General features: G+C 31.0%; 1 protein-coding gene and 1 long non-coding RNA gene across 6 annotated transcripts in view; one reads left to right on the forward strand and one right to left on the reverse strand.

Annotated features, from left to right (window-relative positions):
• The window catches only part of LOC143192972 (extended synaptotagmin-2), a 35,820-nt gene that overhangs the window by 11,860 nt on the left and 8,463 nt on the right, over window positions 1-15,497 (forward strand). For all 3 annotated transcript variants that reach the window (XM_076398859.1, XM_076398861.1, XM_076398860.1), the window contains 9 exons: window positions 1,638-1,723; window positions 2,633-2,681; window positions 2,941-3,030; window positions 4,364-4,453; window positions 4,511-4,700; window positions 4,756-4,877; window positions 7,771-7,843; window positions 7,942-8,050; window positions 15,053-15,142. In XM_076398859.1, coding sequence (XP_076254974.1) covers window positions 1,638-1,723; window positions 2,633-2,681; window positions 2,941-3,030; window positions 4,364-4,453; window positions 4,511-4,700; window positions 4,756-4,877; window positions 7,771-7,843; window positions 7,942-8,050; window positions 15,053-15,142 — 899 coding nt within the window. The remainder of the gene's footprint in view (window positions 1-1,637; window positions 1,724-2,632; window positions 2,682-2,940; window positions 3,031-4,363; window positions 4,454-4,510; window positions 4,701-4,755; window positions 4,878-7,770; window positions 7,844-7,941; window positions 8,051-15,052; window positions 15,143-15,497) is intronic.
• The window catches only part of LOC143192978 (uncharacterized), a 27,617-nt gene continuing 12,120 nt past the window's right edge, over window positions 1-15,497 (reverse strand). The window contains exons 3-4 of one of the 3 annotated variants that reach the window (XR_013004915.1): window positions 3,994-4,102; window positions 1-3,891 (exon numbers count right to left, since the gene is read on the reverse strand). This is a non-coding gene — a long non-coding RNA (uncharacterized LOC143192978). The remainder of the gene's footprint in view (window positions 3,892-3,993; window positions 4,103-15,497) is intronic. The other 2 variants (XR_013004916.1, XR_013004917.1) reach the window with 2 other exon arrangements.

Here is a 15,497-nt window from a genome sequence, read left to right on the forward strand (position 1 = left end):
ATTTTTATATGTATTTTATTTATGTTACTCTTTGCAGAACATCCCCATAATTGAACTTCGTATGTCCATATAGGTTTCAGTATTTGCTTATATAATAGCAATTTATTATGTACTGATAATTGTGATTTTCTTCCAATTAGCCAGTACATTTTCTTATATTTGAATTGCAGTTCTTTTCTTTTCTTCTTTATATGTTCCTTCCAGCGAAGTTTTGCATCAAGATTCATTCGGTGATATTTAGCGTTGTTGCTATATGGAATGATAGTATTATTTAATGTTTAATTATATATTAACTGGTGCTTGTACGGTCTGTTTATAGGTGAACCATACATATAGATATTTACTTTCATTAATTCTTATATTCCAAGTGTCCAATTATTTATATTGTCACTTGCCTGTTGTAATTTTCGTAAGGCTTCTTCACTATTGTCTACGACAGCTATAATCACAGTATCATCAGAAAATGTAGCCATCGTAATATTCTTCATTTGTGGTATATCAGAAGTGTAGAGTAGATAAAGCATTGGTCCCAGTACACTTGCTTGTGGTACACCTGCTTTAGCTTCTTTTATTGTAGAGTAAGCTTTTTCTTGTTAGACTCTAAATATTCTGGTTGTAAGGTATCATTTTAATAGTTGGATGTGTTGTTTTGATAGCATTTTATGTAGTGTATGAACAAGGCGTTCATGCCAAACCTTATCGAAGGCTTGTACTACATCTAAGAATATATCTGAGCATACTTAATATAATAACAACAGATGTTATTGAAAAAGCCTACGAAAGTAATAGGCTTTTTCAATAACATCTGTTGTTATTCTGTGGACCTGGTCAATTGGTGAATGCTTTTTAATAAACCCAAACTGACGTGTTAGTATCTGGTTTTTTCTCTCTATGAAACTAGAATGAAATGAGAAAAAATATTTTGACTCTAAAACGAATTTACAAATTGTCGCATACAATACATTAAACATCTTGATGACGTATCTTCATAACTTCTATGGATAGACTATAGTTGCTTTTGCATCTGAAGCATCATCTTCTTGGTTAATATCTAGGCCTTAACTGTATTTAGAGTGGAAGTACTATGTTGGCATTATATACTAGAATTTCGTTTTGATTTAGCACCATGCTTGTATTCAAGTCTTCCATATCCATAGTAACGAAATGACTTAAAACATTCTTTCAATTCTTTATCTGAATTTTAGTATCTTTTGTTGCATTGTCAGCGAATACCAGACTAAGCTCTCTGAATCTCAAAACTTCAGCTAACACGACACGTCATTTAAGCCCTGAATTCAGTTAATGTAATAAAAGAACTTCTAGAAGTTCAAGCTTCTTAAAATTGTGTTTTAAAGTTATCTTTTTAATAACTAGAAAACACCTACATACACTATTGCCTAAACATATCTGTAATTACAATCACAAACATAAAGTACATCCATACACTGCGGGATTCGAAATCGCAGTTATCGCGACAGTAAGAGAGGTGTTCTATCGTTTTAACCAATTTCAATGTCCCAACTTATTTAGTGATACGGTGCCTGAATTAATAGGGACTAAATTAAATTTATCTCAGTCTCTTATTAAGTACAATAATAATTACAAATATATATTAAATTAATGTATTATAATTTTAGTTCGTCGTGGAAGAGATAAAAGGAGTATTTTTGTTCATCAGCTTATGGGATTATGACACGATACAAGAAGATGAACCTTTAGGAAAGTAAGTAGAGTTTTTGGTGGTAGTCTGATCTAGAGCGCTAAATTTTAGAGAGTTTTTCCGAATAGGATGAAAAATTAAAAAAACATCTTTACTATCCATTTTTTTAGAACATATTTATCGAGATTTCAAGAACACAAAAAATATTATTTACAGTCGGGTGAAGTAGAATTATAAAAAGATGTGTTCTAGTTCTAGTCTTTTTTCTTGATCGTTCGGTATTTTTTAAAGAATCCAGAATCTATAATCGGACTCTCGTATAATTCGTCGTTTGAATTGTACCCGTACTTCTTGTTTGTTGATATACCCATACATATGCATTGACATGTTGTTCTCTTGTCTAGTCGCGAAAGACGAGCACTTATCGGAAATAAAAAAAATTATCTAAATATCAAGTAAATCATTAAAAAGTAAAATTTGAGATAGTGTGTCCATAGATTAGAAAATGTTTCAAGAGTTGAAAGCCATGAAAATAATGGTGTATAATAGTAACGTTTACTTACATTGGGTATTCTGTTACTACAAAATTAGTAGTTTCTTTCTTTAAAAATATCTTTCAGTTATTCGACCTGTTTTGGTTTCTTTAGAAACAGCAGAAGCTCAACAATTCAACAACTATTCAACTACTCGAACTTCATTAAAATGTTCAATTTTCCGTATCTCGTTATTTGTTTTCGATGAAAGTCCTAAGTAATAAATTTAGAATAATGTGTCGTTTTTCTGATGTTATATGTAATATATATGGTTAATACCATATATTCTTTTATATACTAACTGGTTTTATTTATATGTATTAGTTATAGAAAATTGATTTTTTCAAAATTCTAGACCAGAATATCTCCTTAGACAATTATAGGATACTTGTATGAAGATAATTTATTCTAAGCATATTTATATTTATTATCATTTTAGAGCAAAAGTTCAGTTAACTGAGATATTGAGTAAACAAAATGCAAACATGGTAAGTTGTTAATTATATTATGCTTTTTATTGATCTTCATATGTGCAAATATAATATGAAAGTGGTTATTTCAAAATTATATTTACCCATTTATGAAATATATTGGAATTTTAAGCAACTAGCGTGACTATCATATTGATATCAAAACCGTGTGTACATGTATACCGATTTTTATTAGCGTTACAGTTTTTTTTAACTTTTTTTAATGATAAAAAGTAGATTACATGTATTTTGGAATGACTCACTTCTTTATTTTTAGTGGATTACGTTAGAATGTGTTAAGCATGGAGAAATTCAGATGCGAGGCACATGGTTGTCATTTACGTCGAATATTCAGGACCTACAACAGGTAATTTTTCTATTCAGATTTGAATGCAATTTGCTTTCGGTATTATTATAATTGATTAATGTTATCTTATCATTTTAACAACTAATTTTGGGTAATATTTGATATGTCATATAGATAGTATATTAAGTATGGTATTTAATTTTAATACATATTTCATCTCAAATAACCGAAATCAGATACTCATTTTTAGATTACTTATATATTTAGTAAATTTTAAAATTATCTGGTGCTAATAATAAAAAAATTATTAGAACCTTTCTTTTTTACCTTTCAATTTCTCTTGTTTGTTATTATAAACTACTAGCCCATCCTGTAATGAGAATTTTACAATTTTTTTTTGATTCATAAAAGTCAATGAAGTACTAAAATAATAATAGCAAAGTACTCTTGGATCTTAATTCTTATCAATATTGCAGTTACCAATTCTAAACTTTCTTTCTTACATGGCGAAACTAACATTCTTTGTTCATCGAATGTAGATTACAAAAACTTGTCTATCTTGTTTCTATATGATATTTCTCTACATACAATAACAGTTTTGCGTTTAGAATTATGCGGTTATTCAGTAGACTGGGTCAAAAAAAATAGAGGATAATGAATTGCGAAACTATATAGAACCTTCAGGCAGTCCAAATACTTGTCGAAACCTTTTCACCATCACTATTTCATTGATTTTCAAGCAAAAAGAGTTTTTTGCGACATATTATGACTTCTGATAAAAAGTGGACCTATTACGACATTTCCAAGAACAAAAATTAATGGGTTAGTCTAGAAGAGCCATCCAAATCGATCTTGAAGGGAAATATTCTTGGTCATAAAGCCTTGCTGTACATACCAGTAGGTGTAGCATATTACGAGTTGCTAAAATGAAAAAAAATGTTAATGCAGATGTCTACCGGTGTTAATTGAACGAATTGAACGACGTATTGTTGCAAAAAAATCTCAGAAATAGAGAGTACTTACTAGACATAAGCCCTTCTGACCTCTGCCGTGTTCTGACTACTTGTCCAGATCGATGCAGCATTGCTTGACTGCTTGACTTAACTTCTTTCGATAAGATATCGCCTTGTCGCTAGAAATAAAATTGTTAAATTAAAATATGATTGGAAGTTTATTAATCAAATTATTAATATATTTTTCTCAACAGAAGCCTTTTTACGGTGAAAAAATTTACCTAATATTCAGTTTTTAAATTCAGTATACAATGCATTCGTTAAAAACTATTAGATTAAATACCTGAGGTTTATACTCCCTGATTCGAAATGAAAATAACAATAATAAGAGCCTCTTTTTATGTAATAATAACGTTTGTTAAGACTAAATTTATTTCCAGATGTTGACTGAAAACAAGCAACTGAAAGCATTACAGACTCTACATTCAGCAGTATTAACCGTATTTGTAGATTCAATCACAAATCTCGCGGTAAAATACTTTATAAAGAACTCTTATTGAGCTTATTTTCATAATATGATGTTTCAGCCATCCAAAGAAACTGAAAAACTTTATACGTACGTCCAAGTTGAAGTAGGAAAACAAGAGAAAACAACAAAAACTTTTAAGAAGCCTCGAGATCCAGTTTGGGAAGAGGGTTTTACGTTTTTGGTGCCGAATCCCGAAGACGATTATGTGATATTTACCGTTTTCAATGAAAAGGAAGAAACAGTTATAGGTTCAACTGAATGAAGCTTTAAATAAACACTAACAAAATAGTTTCATTGTTTCAGGTACTCTTATTTACAGCATCAATGAGCTTTTTAATGAAGAAGATTATACCTTCGAGAAGAAGTCATTCAGATTATCCCGTTGTGACACTGATAGTGAAATTAATTTATCGATGAATTTAAGGGTAAGTTTCTATAATAGTTTGGATTGTTACGTTCTATATACAATTATTGACTACGTTTGATTGCCCCTGTATTTAACAGGTTTAAGAACATAAGCAATTGACTAAGATTTATCTTCAATATAAGGAAAATTGATTGAAAATATAATTAATTTTACAAAGTAACAATATCAGGTCTTCTGTTGCTTCAGTTGAAAATCACCTTCAGATTACCATTTATTTCTATTCTAGAAAAGTGTTTATTATTCAATTATTATGAAAGTATATTAGTTTATTAAGTCCTAAGGGCAAATAATAAAACACATTTTAGGCAAAATTCAACTTTATTTGTCAATTGGAAGTGATTCATTCTTAGTGCTCCTTTAATTTATTATATCTTGTCTATTCTTTTTCTAACAACTTGTCTTCGCTTTCAAAATATTATTCAACTTCAGAATTCGTTTTCTCATTTGAGCGCCAGAGCTTATTCGATGTTATGTAAAATATGGGTGATAATGTATAATATGATGTATAAATGTAAAGTAAATATTATTTAAACAAGTTAATTTCTGAAATAATCTATATTGATTGAGTGAACAAATATATCTATTTTAATACAGAACGGCTCAAGAAAAGTCAAAATAATGTTTGCTTTTTGAGTATCAATTATACTTTTGTCTGCCAGTTTGCCTTGGCAGTGTTTCTACTAAACTTTTCTTGGTATCCCTCTACGTAATGGTTTCACAAGTTTGGATTACTCCAGATTCCAGTAATCTATGGCTTAGAAACTAATCCGCCTTTGGTAGCCGTCCTCTCTCAACTGTAAGCTTCTGCCCAAGTCCTTCCTTAGACCACACATTTCAAAGAAAAGTTATATTGAATTCGTCTATCTTCGTTACTTTTTTCACTTTTTCACTCACTTAAGATATTTAATTTCAACCACATGAGTTTTGTTTTTTTTGTGGTAGTGCTCAGACCTTACTGCCGACATTGCAATTTGTATATATACAGTTTTGTATAATTCCATTTTCATTTTGTTTGATATCTCTTTTTGGCTAATAAATCTTGAAGTTTTTCCAATTCCGTTATTAATTTCTTTCTCGTGGTTTACCTCTAACTTCTATTATCATATGTTTAAATGAACTTTCATATTAAATGATTTTTCATTTCAATTAACTGAAACCCGATACTCATTTTTAGATTATTTATATATTTAATTCATTTTAAAAATATCTGTGTTATTAATAAAAAATATTTTGAATCTGATGGTACCAGCCTGATGATAATTTTACGATCTTTTTTTAAAACATAAAATTGATTTAAATAATAAAATTAATAATTTAATTATATTTTAATTTTTTAATTAATTAATATTAATTTCCTTCTCCTGGCTTCCTTTACCTCTAAATTTTTATTATCATTTATTTAAATTAACTTATTTGTTCTATATTTACTTTCTCAATATGGTTGTTAATGTATTCTGATTGGCAGCTATATTGGAATTAATTAGTAACATTTTACAAATCATAACATCGGTAATAAAACCAATTGGGAGTCAAATTCAATTATCGGTATAGAGTTTAATGAAATACTTACTATTAAAATTACAATTAAGAATTGCATGTTGGTTAAGCAATGATCTTCATATTTGGGTCCATAATCAACTGATCGGCCTGAAATGTAAAGAATATACCTTCCTATTCAGAATCTTGATGTAAAAAACTTTATTGAAACTAGGGAAAGGCTTGCTAAATATTATAGGGACTCTGCTACATCAATTTCATTTGTTAAGAAGTGGTTTTGTTCTTGGCTCGTGGTGTTCCAGTCGTACCAGCACAAATGACGCTGAACATCCTCAAGAAAATCCTTGTAATGATATTAGACGATGTTCAAACGGTAGCTAAATCGAACTTTTGTCAGAAAAGAAACTAAGCCATCTGAAAAATAAGAGTCTAGTTGTGCAAAGCCAGAACAGGTGCGGTCAAAAGCCAATTATAAAGAGATTTAGTGAGGATTGTTCAAAGCCCTTCGGCACCTGTTGAAAAGTAGACATTTCTCCATGTGCCGGCTATAGACTGATGATGATGATGATGATATTAATTTGAATCAGAAACGACCCCATTTGGCGAGAAAATGTTGTTCATCAAGACAATACACGCAAGTGTGTCACCATGGCAAAAATACATAAATTGAACTGAAAAGATGGCTGATAGAAATACTTATCTTGAGAGCCTTGAAGAAGCCTATTTTCTGGAAGGAAAAAAGACATTGAAATGTATTGAGATAGTGTATTGATTATTCTCTTTTTAGTGATAGATGTTTACTCATTAAATTACGCATTTATTTTATTTAATATCAGAATTAGTAGGCCAACTAAAGGTGCAGCCGGTAGGAAAATTCGGGATAAAGAAACAACGATTGAAAATAAAGGGCGGTTCCAGACCCCGGGGTCCAGTACCTAGCCTAGGTGATTTGACAAATCTTTCAATTAAACTAGAAAAAAAAATTGTCCGCGTCAGGAATCGAACCTGCGACCTCCAATTTAGAGTTAACATTACACCATAAAAATTGATGGAAATAATATTTCTATGAGATCTTAAGTACAACTTATAATATGTGCTTAAAATAAACTGAATGGCGTTTGTACTGAATGACGTCCGATTTTCCGTCACATCAGCTCAGTAATAACATTATACACAACTATCTGATTATTTTAGATAAAATGTATCTGAAAACTTTATAGGTTCCTTTGAAATCTCAGCGTTTCCTTCAATTTAACCAAACCCCCCTCCCCCAAATGACGAAATTCATGGTATACTACCAAAATATCTGAAATATTGACCTTTTCTGAACATTTACATAAAACTGTTTATGAATGTTACAAATATAATGATATATATTTTTTTTTTCATTTCAGATATTGAAAAATGATTCATTTTTGGATACCGAAAGTCAAGAATCTGATGGTACCAAACCAGGATTTTCTCTAGGTACGTTATCGATTCATTATATATTACACAAGGATACCGATTCATTGAAAATTATGTTGCCTTGGACTGGACTATTTCTAAAAAGCTTTTAATTGTAGCCGAGAAGATTACTGGTGACGAATCATTGGTAAACGATTTGTCGGAACATTCAACCATCTCATCAAGCTCGTCGACATCGAGTGACAGCAGCGATACAGATAGTGTCAAGTAAGATAAGTTTCATATGTTATTATAATTTTAGAGATTAATTTTAATAATACTGCTTTATAAAATATTTCGCCGAAATTATAAATGTTTAAGTGCGTGTTAATACAATGATTCTTAACTGAAATGCGATTAATAACTGATTGGGTTTTTGAAATATTTGTTTCTTATTTATTAATAGTGATAATTATTGCGCATTAAGATTTATCAGCAAATTAGAATTATTAAAACCTTTAAATTAATTTTAAGTTTGCTGTTATACATTCAAAACTATTATGACAAATGTAACTATTATCTTAAATATTATCAATATATTTTAATGATCTTTCTGGGACACGGCTTTTGAGATAATATATTCATCAGAAATGGGTATTTTGTTGAGACAAATATATATGGAATTATAAGAGAATGAAAAGAAAGAATGTCGGTGAATATTGAAATAAGTTGCTATATAGATTTTTACAAATTTTGCAACATATAATCGGACGTTATCGGTACTAATATCTCTCTTATTGAATTTTTGGAGTACTCTCTCAACTATTAGAATCATAATCTGTATATTATTTTAATACATCTCTCAACAGTAGGCGACGAATTTCAGCAGACATCTTTTTAGTTAATTAGAAGTTCTAGTTTCAACGAGAATAACAGGTTAATTGAAAAATCCCCGGCCTACCATAGTAAAACATATTTTTTTGGCAAAATTATTTTTTTTTATTCAACACAATTCCCTTCATATCCGCCGTGATATACTGATTTAGCGACCCTCCAACTTTTCGCTACCATTTTTGTAGTACGATTTGTCCTTTGCTTCAGAATAGGCCTCAGTTTCGGTGATCACCTCTTCATTCGATGAACATTTCTTCCCAGTGAGTATTCTTTTGAGATATGAGAACAGGAAATAGTCATTGGGGGCCAGATCTGGAGAATACGGTGGATGAGGAAGCAATTCGAAGCCCTATTTACGGACTTTTAGCATCATTTTTCATCAGTTTTTCGACGACTTCGTCCTTCAAACGGTCCAATAACACTATGTAATAGTCGCTGTTTATGGTCCCTTCTTTTTCAAGATAGTCAATGAAAATTATTCTATGCGCATTCCAAACCACAGACGCCATAACCTTGCCAGCCGATTGTTGCGTTTTCCCACGCTTTTGCGGTCATCATGTGCAGTCCACCCGGATAACTTTCGACTGGACTTCGGAATGATACGATGCTTCATCCATTGTCACATGTCGATGCAAAAACTCGGGCAGCACTTTGCACAGAGCTTTCTTGTATCCAAATATTCCTGAATGATATGATGTACACGTTCAGTTGATAACTTTACAGTGTCTGCTATTTCATTCAGTTTCAATTTACGGTCATTCAAAATCATTTTGTGGATTTTTTAAATGTTTTCGTCGGTAACAACCTCTTTCGGGCGTCCTCTACGTCCACCGTCTTTTCATTCATGCGTGAAATGCATGTGCTCATTTCAAAGGTGCTCATTTCGCCACGTCTAAACTTAGCATACCAATCCTTGATGGTTGATTTTCTTGGGTCACTGTCCGGAAACTCGGCATCAAGCCAAGTTTTTGCTTCAAATGTATTTTTCCCTTCAAAAAGCAATATTTTATCACGCGAAATTCCTTCTTATCCATTTGTTTCACAAAAACAAAAGTTGCTTCACACAAAATGCTATAAATTACAAACACGACAGCTCACAAAATTTATACACGCATCTTTTGAAGGTTAGGGCTAACTAAAAAACATATGGATTTAATTCTAATCCCGCTATCTATGTGCCGGGCCGGGGACCTTTCAATTGACCTGTTATTTCCTGATTTTCTCTTTATTTTATTTCTGGAGTAATTAGAAGCTTCCAAAATGTAAGCCCTTTGTTTGTTTTTGTTTAGCTGCTTTTAGAGTCGTGACGTATATTTGAATATTTTAACTTAGCAATATTAAGTTTATTAGAATATTTGAACTGAATAGTTAGTTATCAAAGTGTGTATCTTGAAATTTTGCTTTCATATATTGCGTTTGGTAGTATTTGAATTACTTGTAAATGAAATACACAATTGAATTACAAATTATACATAATTATACAAAACACGACATTTCAATTACTTCTAAAAAATATAATTTTTAGTTAGTATTTCAAACACATAAATATATTTACAACATAAATATATAACTGCGTTCTGTGGAAAACAACCCTCGGTTTCGTAAGCAAAATGATGACCGCTGAATCATATTAACCTTTAAAGTTAGCAACATTGCACTAGTACTGGACGTCAAATTTTCGGCCAGGCTGGATTAGTTAAAATACTATATTTTGTATTTTATATTTTAAATGCACGACTAAAATTTATTTTGCATTTCGTATTTTAGATACACGCAAGATAGTATTTTGTAATTTGTATTTTAACTAAAGCAAAGCATGTATTTTATTCAGCTCTACCTACATATATTGTATAGCAATGCTTCAAAGATCATTATCGATCATTAAATAACGCAGTAGTGACGTTGAAGTGACTTAAATTATAAATAAATAAAATAAAGTATTAATCAAGCGTTAGTTTTTCCCTTTACACACTATTGAAGAAACATTTATAGAAGTGCTTCTAATATCGTTAACTACCATTTCCAACAGTCAATAATCAATTGAATAGTTCGGTATTTCTCTTTAGTATATATAAAAGTGTTGGTTGATGACAAGATGATCAAGTTCTATGACTTATCTAAATGATTGGGAATTTCGGGAGTGATAACTAAAGGGGATGTTTAAAAGTTATAAAAAAATTTTTATCAAAAATAAAAACAACGAACTGATTTCAACATGTAATATAAATATATTTTAAAAATTAAACGTTATACTAAACTAATGTAATATAATATATTTATATAGTATAAATATATTGTAATTACTGGACATTGAAGTGGTGACAAATTTGAATATATTTGAATTGTTCCGGGAATAAAGACGTACGTAAGAGAAATATTTCATATAATATGAGATAAAAATAAATTATCATCTTAGTATATTTTTGAACTACTAATCCAAAGAGATAGGTAGTTGACCGCTAAAGACATATTTTCAGGAACTACAGAACTGTCAATGTTTGTTTATAGATTGTTTAAGATGATATGTTATCAATAGCTACCTACCGCAAACTATTTTCTAGGCAATAATCACTTTTAATAGCTAGTATTTAGTTGTCCTCTCTTAAACATCATTGATAAAAATACTAAAATTTTACAAGGTTGTTCATTATATATGATATTATTTAAGCATCAAGAGATTACTTTCATATATTAAAAATTAATCTGCGATAGCTTAAAACTTGTTAGAACTGTAACAGGATCTATAGTACCAAATATGTTATGTATGTTTGACGACGACCATAATTTCTTGGTAATCGTTTTATCAAATCTTAAGATAAAAATTTAGTTATCTGTACTAACGCTCGTAAAGGCATTTATTGTTTCACAAAATAAAAATTGATGCCGGCATAGTTATTCGTGTTTTGAGTGTTTCACGGTTACAAGTTATCGACCTGGACATGGAGATTATCAATGGGTAATATTTCAGTGTTATATACATATATTTTTTTTATTAATTACCTTTTACATTAGATAAGCTTAGTACAATCTTAATTCACAAATTAATTTATTACTACTGTTCTGTTATAGTTCCATTAATAAACAAGCAAAGCGAGTATGGGATTAATATATATAGCGAGTATTTACGAGGATCACTATTTATATTTCGGGAATAGGGAAAAAAACAATCAGTTAAGCTGCGAATATATTTTTATTGTTTTTAAAGTACTCGCCACGATGATCGATCCACTTTTGCATACGCTTAAACCAATTTTCAAAGCATTTATTGCATTCCGAATGAAGTATCCTCAAAACATGATTTTTGAATGCTTCAATAGCTTCTCCAGATGATGAAAATCGTTGACCACGGAGTTTATTCTTCACGGATGGGTACAAAAAGAAGTCATTCGGTGCCAAATCAGTGCTGTACGGCGGATGACCCATCAATTCGATGTTTTGAGGGCTCAGATAGTCTATCTCTTCTTTGTTTTCCTTATTTCACCGAAGACTTCTTGCAAACAAATGGTTGTGTACCAATCAAAATTTACTGTTTTACGATCCTCTAGAGGCACCGTTGCAATATGACCAGTTTTCCCAAAGTAACAGGCCACCATTTTCTTTGAAGTGCTTCATGCGCGAACAACTTTTGTTAGATTTGGTTTATCTTGGAACACCCATACAGTCGACTGCTGCTTACTTTCGGGCTCATACGAATATATCCATGGTTCGTCGCCTATCACGATTTTATACACGTCTTTCGAAGTACCGCGATTAAATTTCTTAAGCATTTCTTTGCACCAATCGACAAGAGCCTTTTTTTTTGAACGATTGTCAAATTGTGTGGGATCCAACGCGAACATAACTTTCGCACAGCTAAGTGTTCATCTAAAATCGCATATATGCTGGTGGAACTAATGCTTAGGGATGCCTCAATCTCACAATAGATGACATGACGATCTTGCTTAATCATTTCGCACACAGCATCGATGTTTTCTCGAACAACATCCGATTTTGGACGACCTTCACGAAACTCGTCGGACAGCGAACTACGACCACGATTGAATTCACTAAACCAGCGATAGTTACCGTCTATCGATTTTTGATGGTGCTTCATCGCCAAAAGTTAAATTAAGTTGATTGATGCACTCTTGTTGTGATAATCCATGTAGAAAATCGTAAAAAATCACGAAAATGTTCATGATTCAGTTCCATTTTTTGCCGAGACGAAACTTTCAACTAAATATAAAATAAACAAATAGCGTTTGTGCGACAAGAGTACGTATATCGTCAAAAATGTCAAACTTTACCATGGAACCGTCAGTGTTGCCAACTCCCGAAATATAAATAGTGGCCCTCGCATTTACCAAATTAAAATAAAACGAATCTACTTAAGCTAAATTTAGGAATACACTCATATACTGAACAAGTTCGTGTAGTTTGAATAGCTTCTGATTTCCTGCGTATTGTCCACTATCTGTATTGCTTCCACGTTGCTACGATTTAGCAACATTATTTCATGTTTCAAGACGAACTCTTGGATCACTTCCTGTAGCCATTTGATTTCGAGGTCATCGTGCAACTCTTTGTTGATTACGTAGCGAATAGAGTAAAAATTTTTTTTGGTGAGTTGGATTACTAGTTAGTTTAATGTTTTAGTGCAACCCCATATTTGCACCTCATAGGTCCAAATTGGCTTTATGATTGACTGATAAACCAATATGTTTGATTTTAGGTCAAGTTGGGAGTTTCTTTCGACTAATCAGTACCGCTTCTTGACTTTGAATCTAATTTGCTCTGCTTTTTTGTAACATGATGTTTTTAATTTAACCTACCATCCAAATATATTCCAAGGTATTTAGCTTATTCTGTTTGAGGAATAGGGCTTCCGTCAAGTGATATAATTAAGTTTTTGTCATTTCGCCGCAACTTTGGAGCTATTAAGCTATATTTTAAGTCTCTAGTTCATTTGTACTTTTTCTACAGCCTTATATAGAGACACATCTTTTGTCGTGACAACTGTGTTGTCGGTAAATTTTCCAAGTATTGTTTCTTTTGTTGTTGGAATTGATACCCCAACAACAAATTTAGAGCAAATATAGGAGTAGTCCCAAGACACTATCCTGTTGAACTCTAGCCGAAATAAGCGTTGAGAATGTCTCTTCATGTGAGACTAAATTTTCTTTTGAAAATATATGATTCCAACTGTCGACAGTAATTCCGCGATTACAATTTGCTCAATTTATAGATTCATCCCAAATGTCACACCCGGTCTAAATCTTGTCAAACGTCCAGGAAAATTGCAGGTCAGTATTTCTTTTCTTTGAAGGCCTTCAACAACAGCTGTTATTCTGGGCACTTGGTCGATTGTCGAGTGTTGAATATTCAAATATGAGAAAAATAGTTCCGTAATTTATCTGATAGAATCTGGATTTCAATTAACATGTTTTTCAATATTTCTGTTTGATGAAAATGTCAGTTAATATATTTTTTCTTCGTAATATTAGGTGCTTGTATTTATTGTGATCATTCTTTCGCTTGAAAATGTATTTTTTGAAAAAAAAATTTATAATATATATTAACCAAAGTACTTTCCATCATTTTCTACAACTCTTTCCATATTTTTGATAACGCAACCATCTAATCTAACCGTCTAATCATCGATCCTCCTTCACTCTTCCTCAATATTTCGAAACCGTGTGCAAGCCAAGCCATGCTGATTTGAGAAGTAATCAGAACGTGTTATGTCTAATAGGTGCTTTGTACGTGATAGAATTTCCTGTTCCTACTGCAGCAGGTTCACAAAGTTCAGTTTTTTTAATTAACGTCGGTAGATATTTACAGTTACAGTTTCACTTGATTTTTGTAGGTGGTAATACATTACTTAAGATATATCGTATTAAGTTTATCGAAGTATATTTAATTTTTATCGCCAGTTACAATACACCACAGGAAATCCTTCTAATTTGCCTGCAAAACAATAAAAACGCAATGTTGAAACAATTCGAAATACCATCAGTCAGCTCGTGTGGTAGCTATTTTTCCTTCATTTGTGTCTTGTCCACCACATGTAAAAGTTTAATCTAAAAGTCACCTGCTAAACTGTCTGAAAGTTCTTTGAAAGTTTTTGTCACTGATATTAAAACCACTGCTTTTTAAATGGTTAAAACCAAAAAATATATTATTTTTTACACCGTATATTATAAATATATAGGAACGTATAATTATAAGATCATCAACGAGACAGAAAAGTTCAAGACTACATATGAGAACTACGTTCTTTGTGAAGAAGAATAATTTTAATTTCTGAAAATAACAATATTTTCTTCAACACATGCTCTTTTAAATTTCATTGATTCAAAAACTTATAATTATTAATCTGGTCATAATTTTAATAAATTTTTTATTTGATTTTTTCAGGTCTGATATATTGTCATCAGCGAAAATCAAGCTCACTCTTCGATACAGTGTTCAAAGACAAAGACTCATAGTAGTTGTGCATCATATAGAGTAAGTAATATATATATATATATATATATATATATATATATATATATATATATATATATATATATAAATTAAAAATCTGGATTAACGAATATTTCATTAATCTTTACAAATACAATTTTGTGAGTCAATTGTGATGGTGATCTTTGATTTGAACAACCATTGCAGATTTATAATCTCGTAGTTATAGACTAACTGGGTAGGGTAAGCTTCAAACATAGTACTCATTAACTTGAATGATTTTTTTGGTTTTATTAAAGCCGCATTATATAGATGATGGATCTTTTAATGACAGCTGTGGAGCTATAATTTTTGGCACTCCATTGTAGATGTTCTTTTCTAAAGTAATATTATTTGT

Source organism: Rhynchophorus ferrugineus, unplaced genomic scaffold (assembly GCF_030347505.1).
Source record: "Rhynchophorus ferrugineus isolate W39M unplaced genomic scaffold, kcgeb_rfMv2 rfM3, whole genome shotgun sequence".
Lineage (NCBI taxonomy): Eukaryota > Metazoa > Arthropoda > Insecta > Coleoptera > Curculionidae > Rhynchophorus > Rhynchophorus ferrugineus.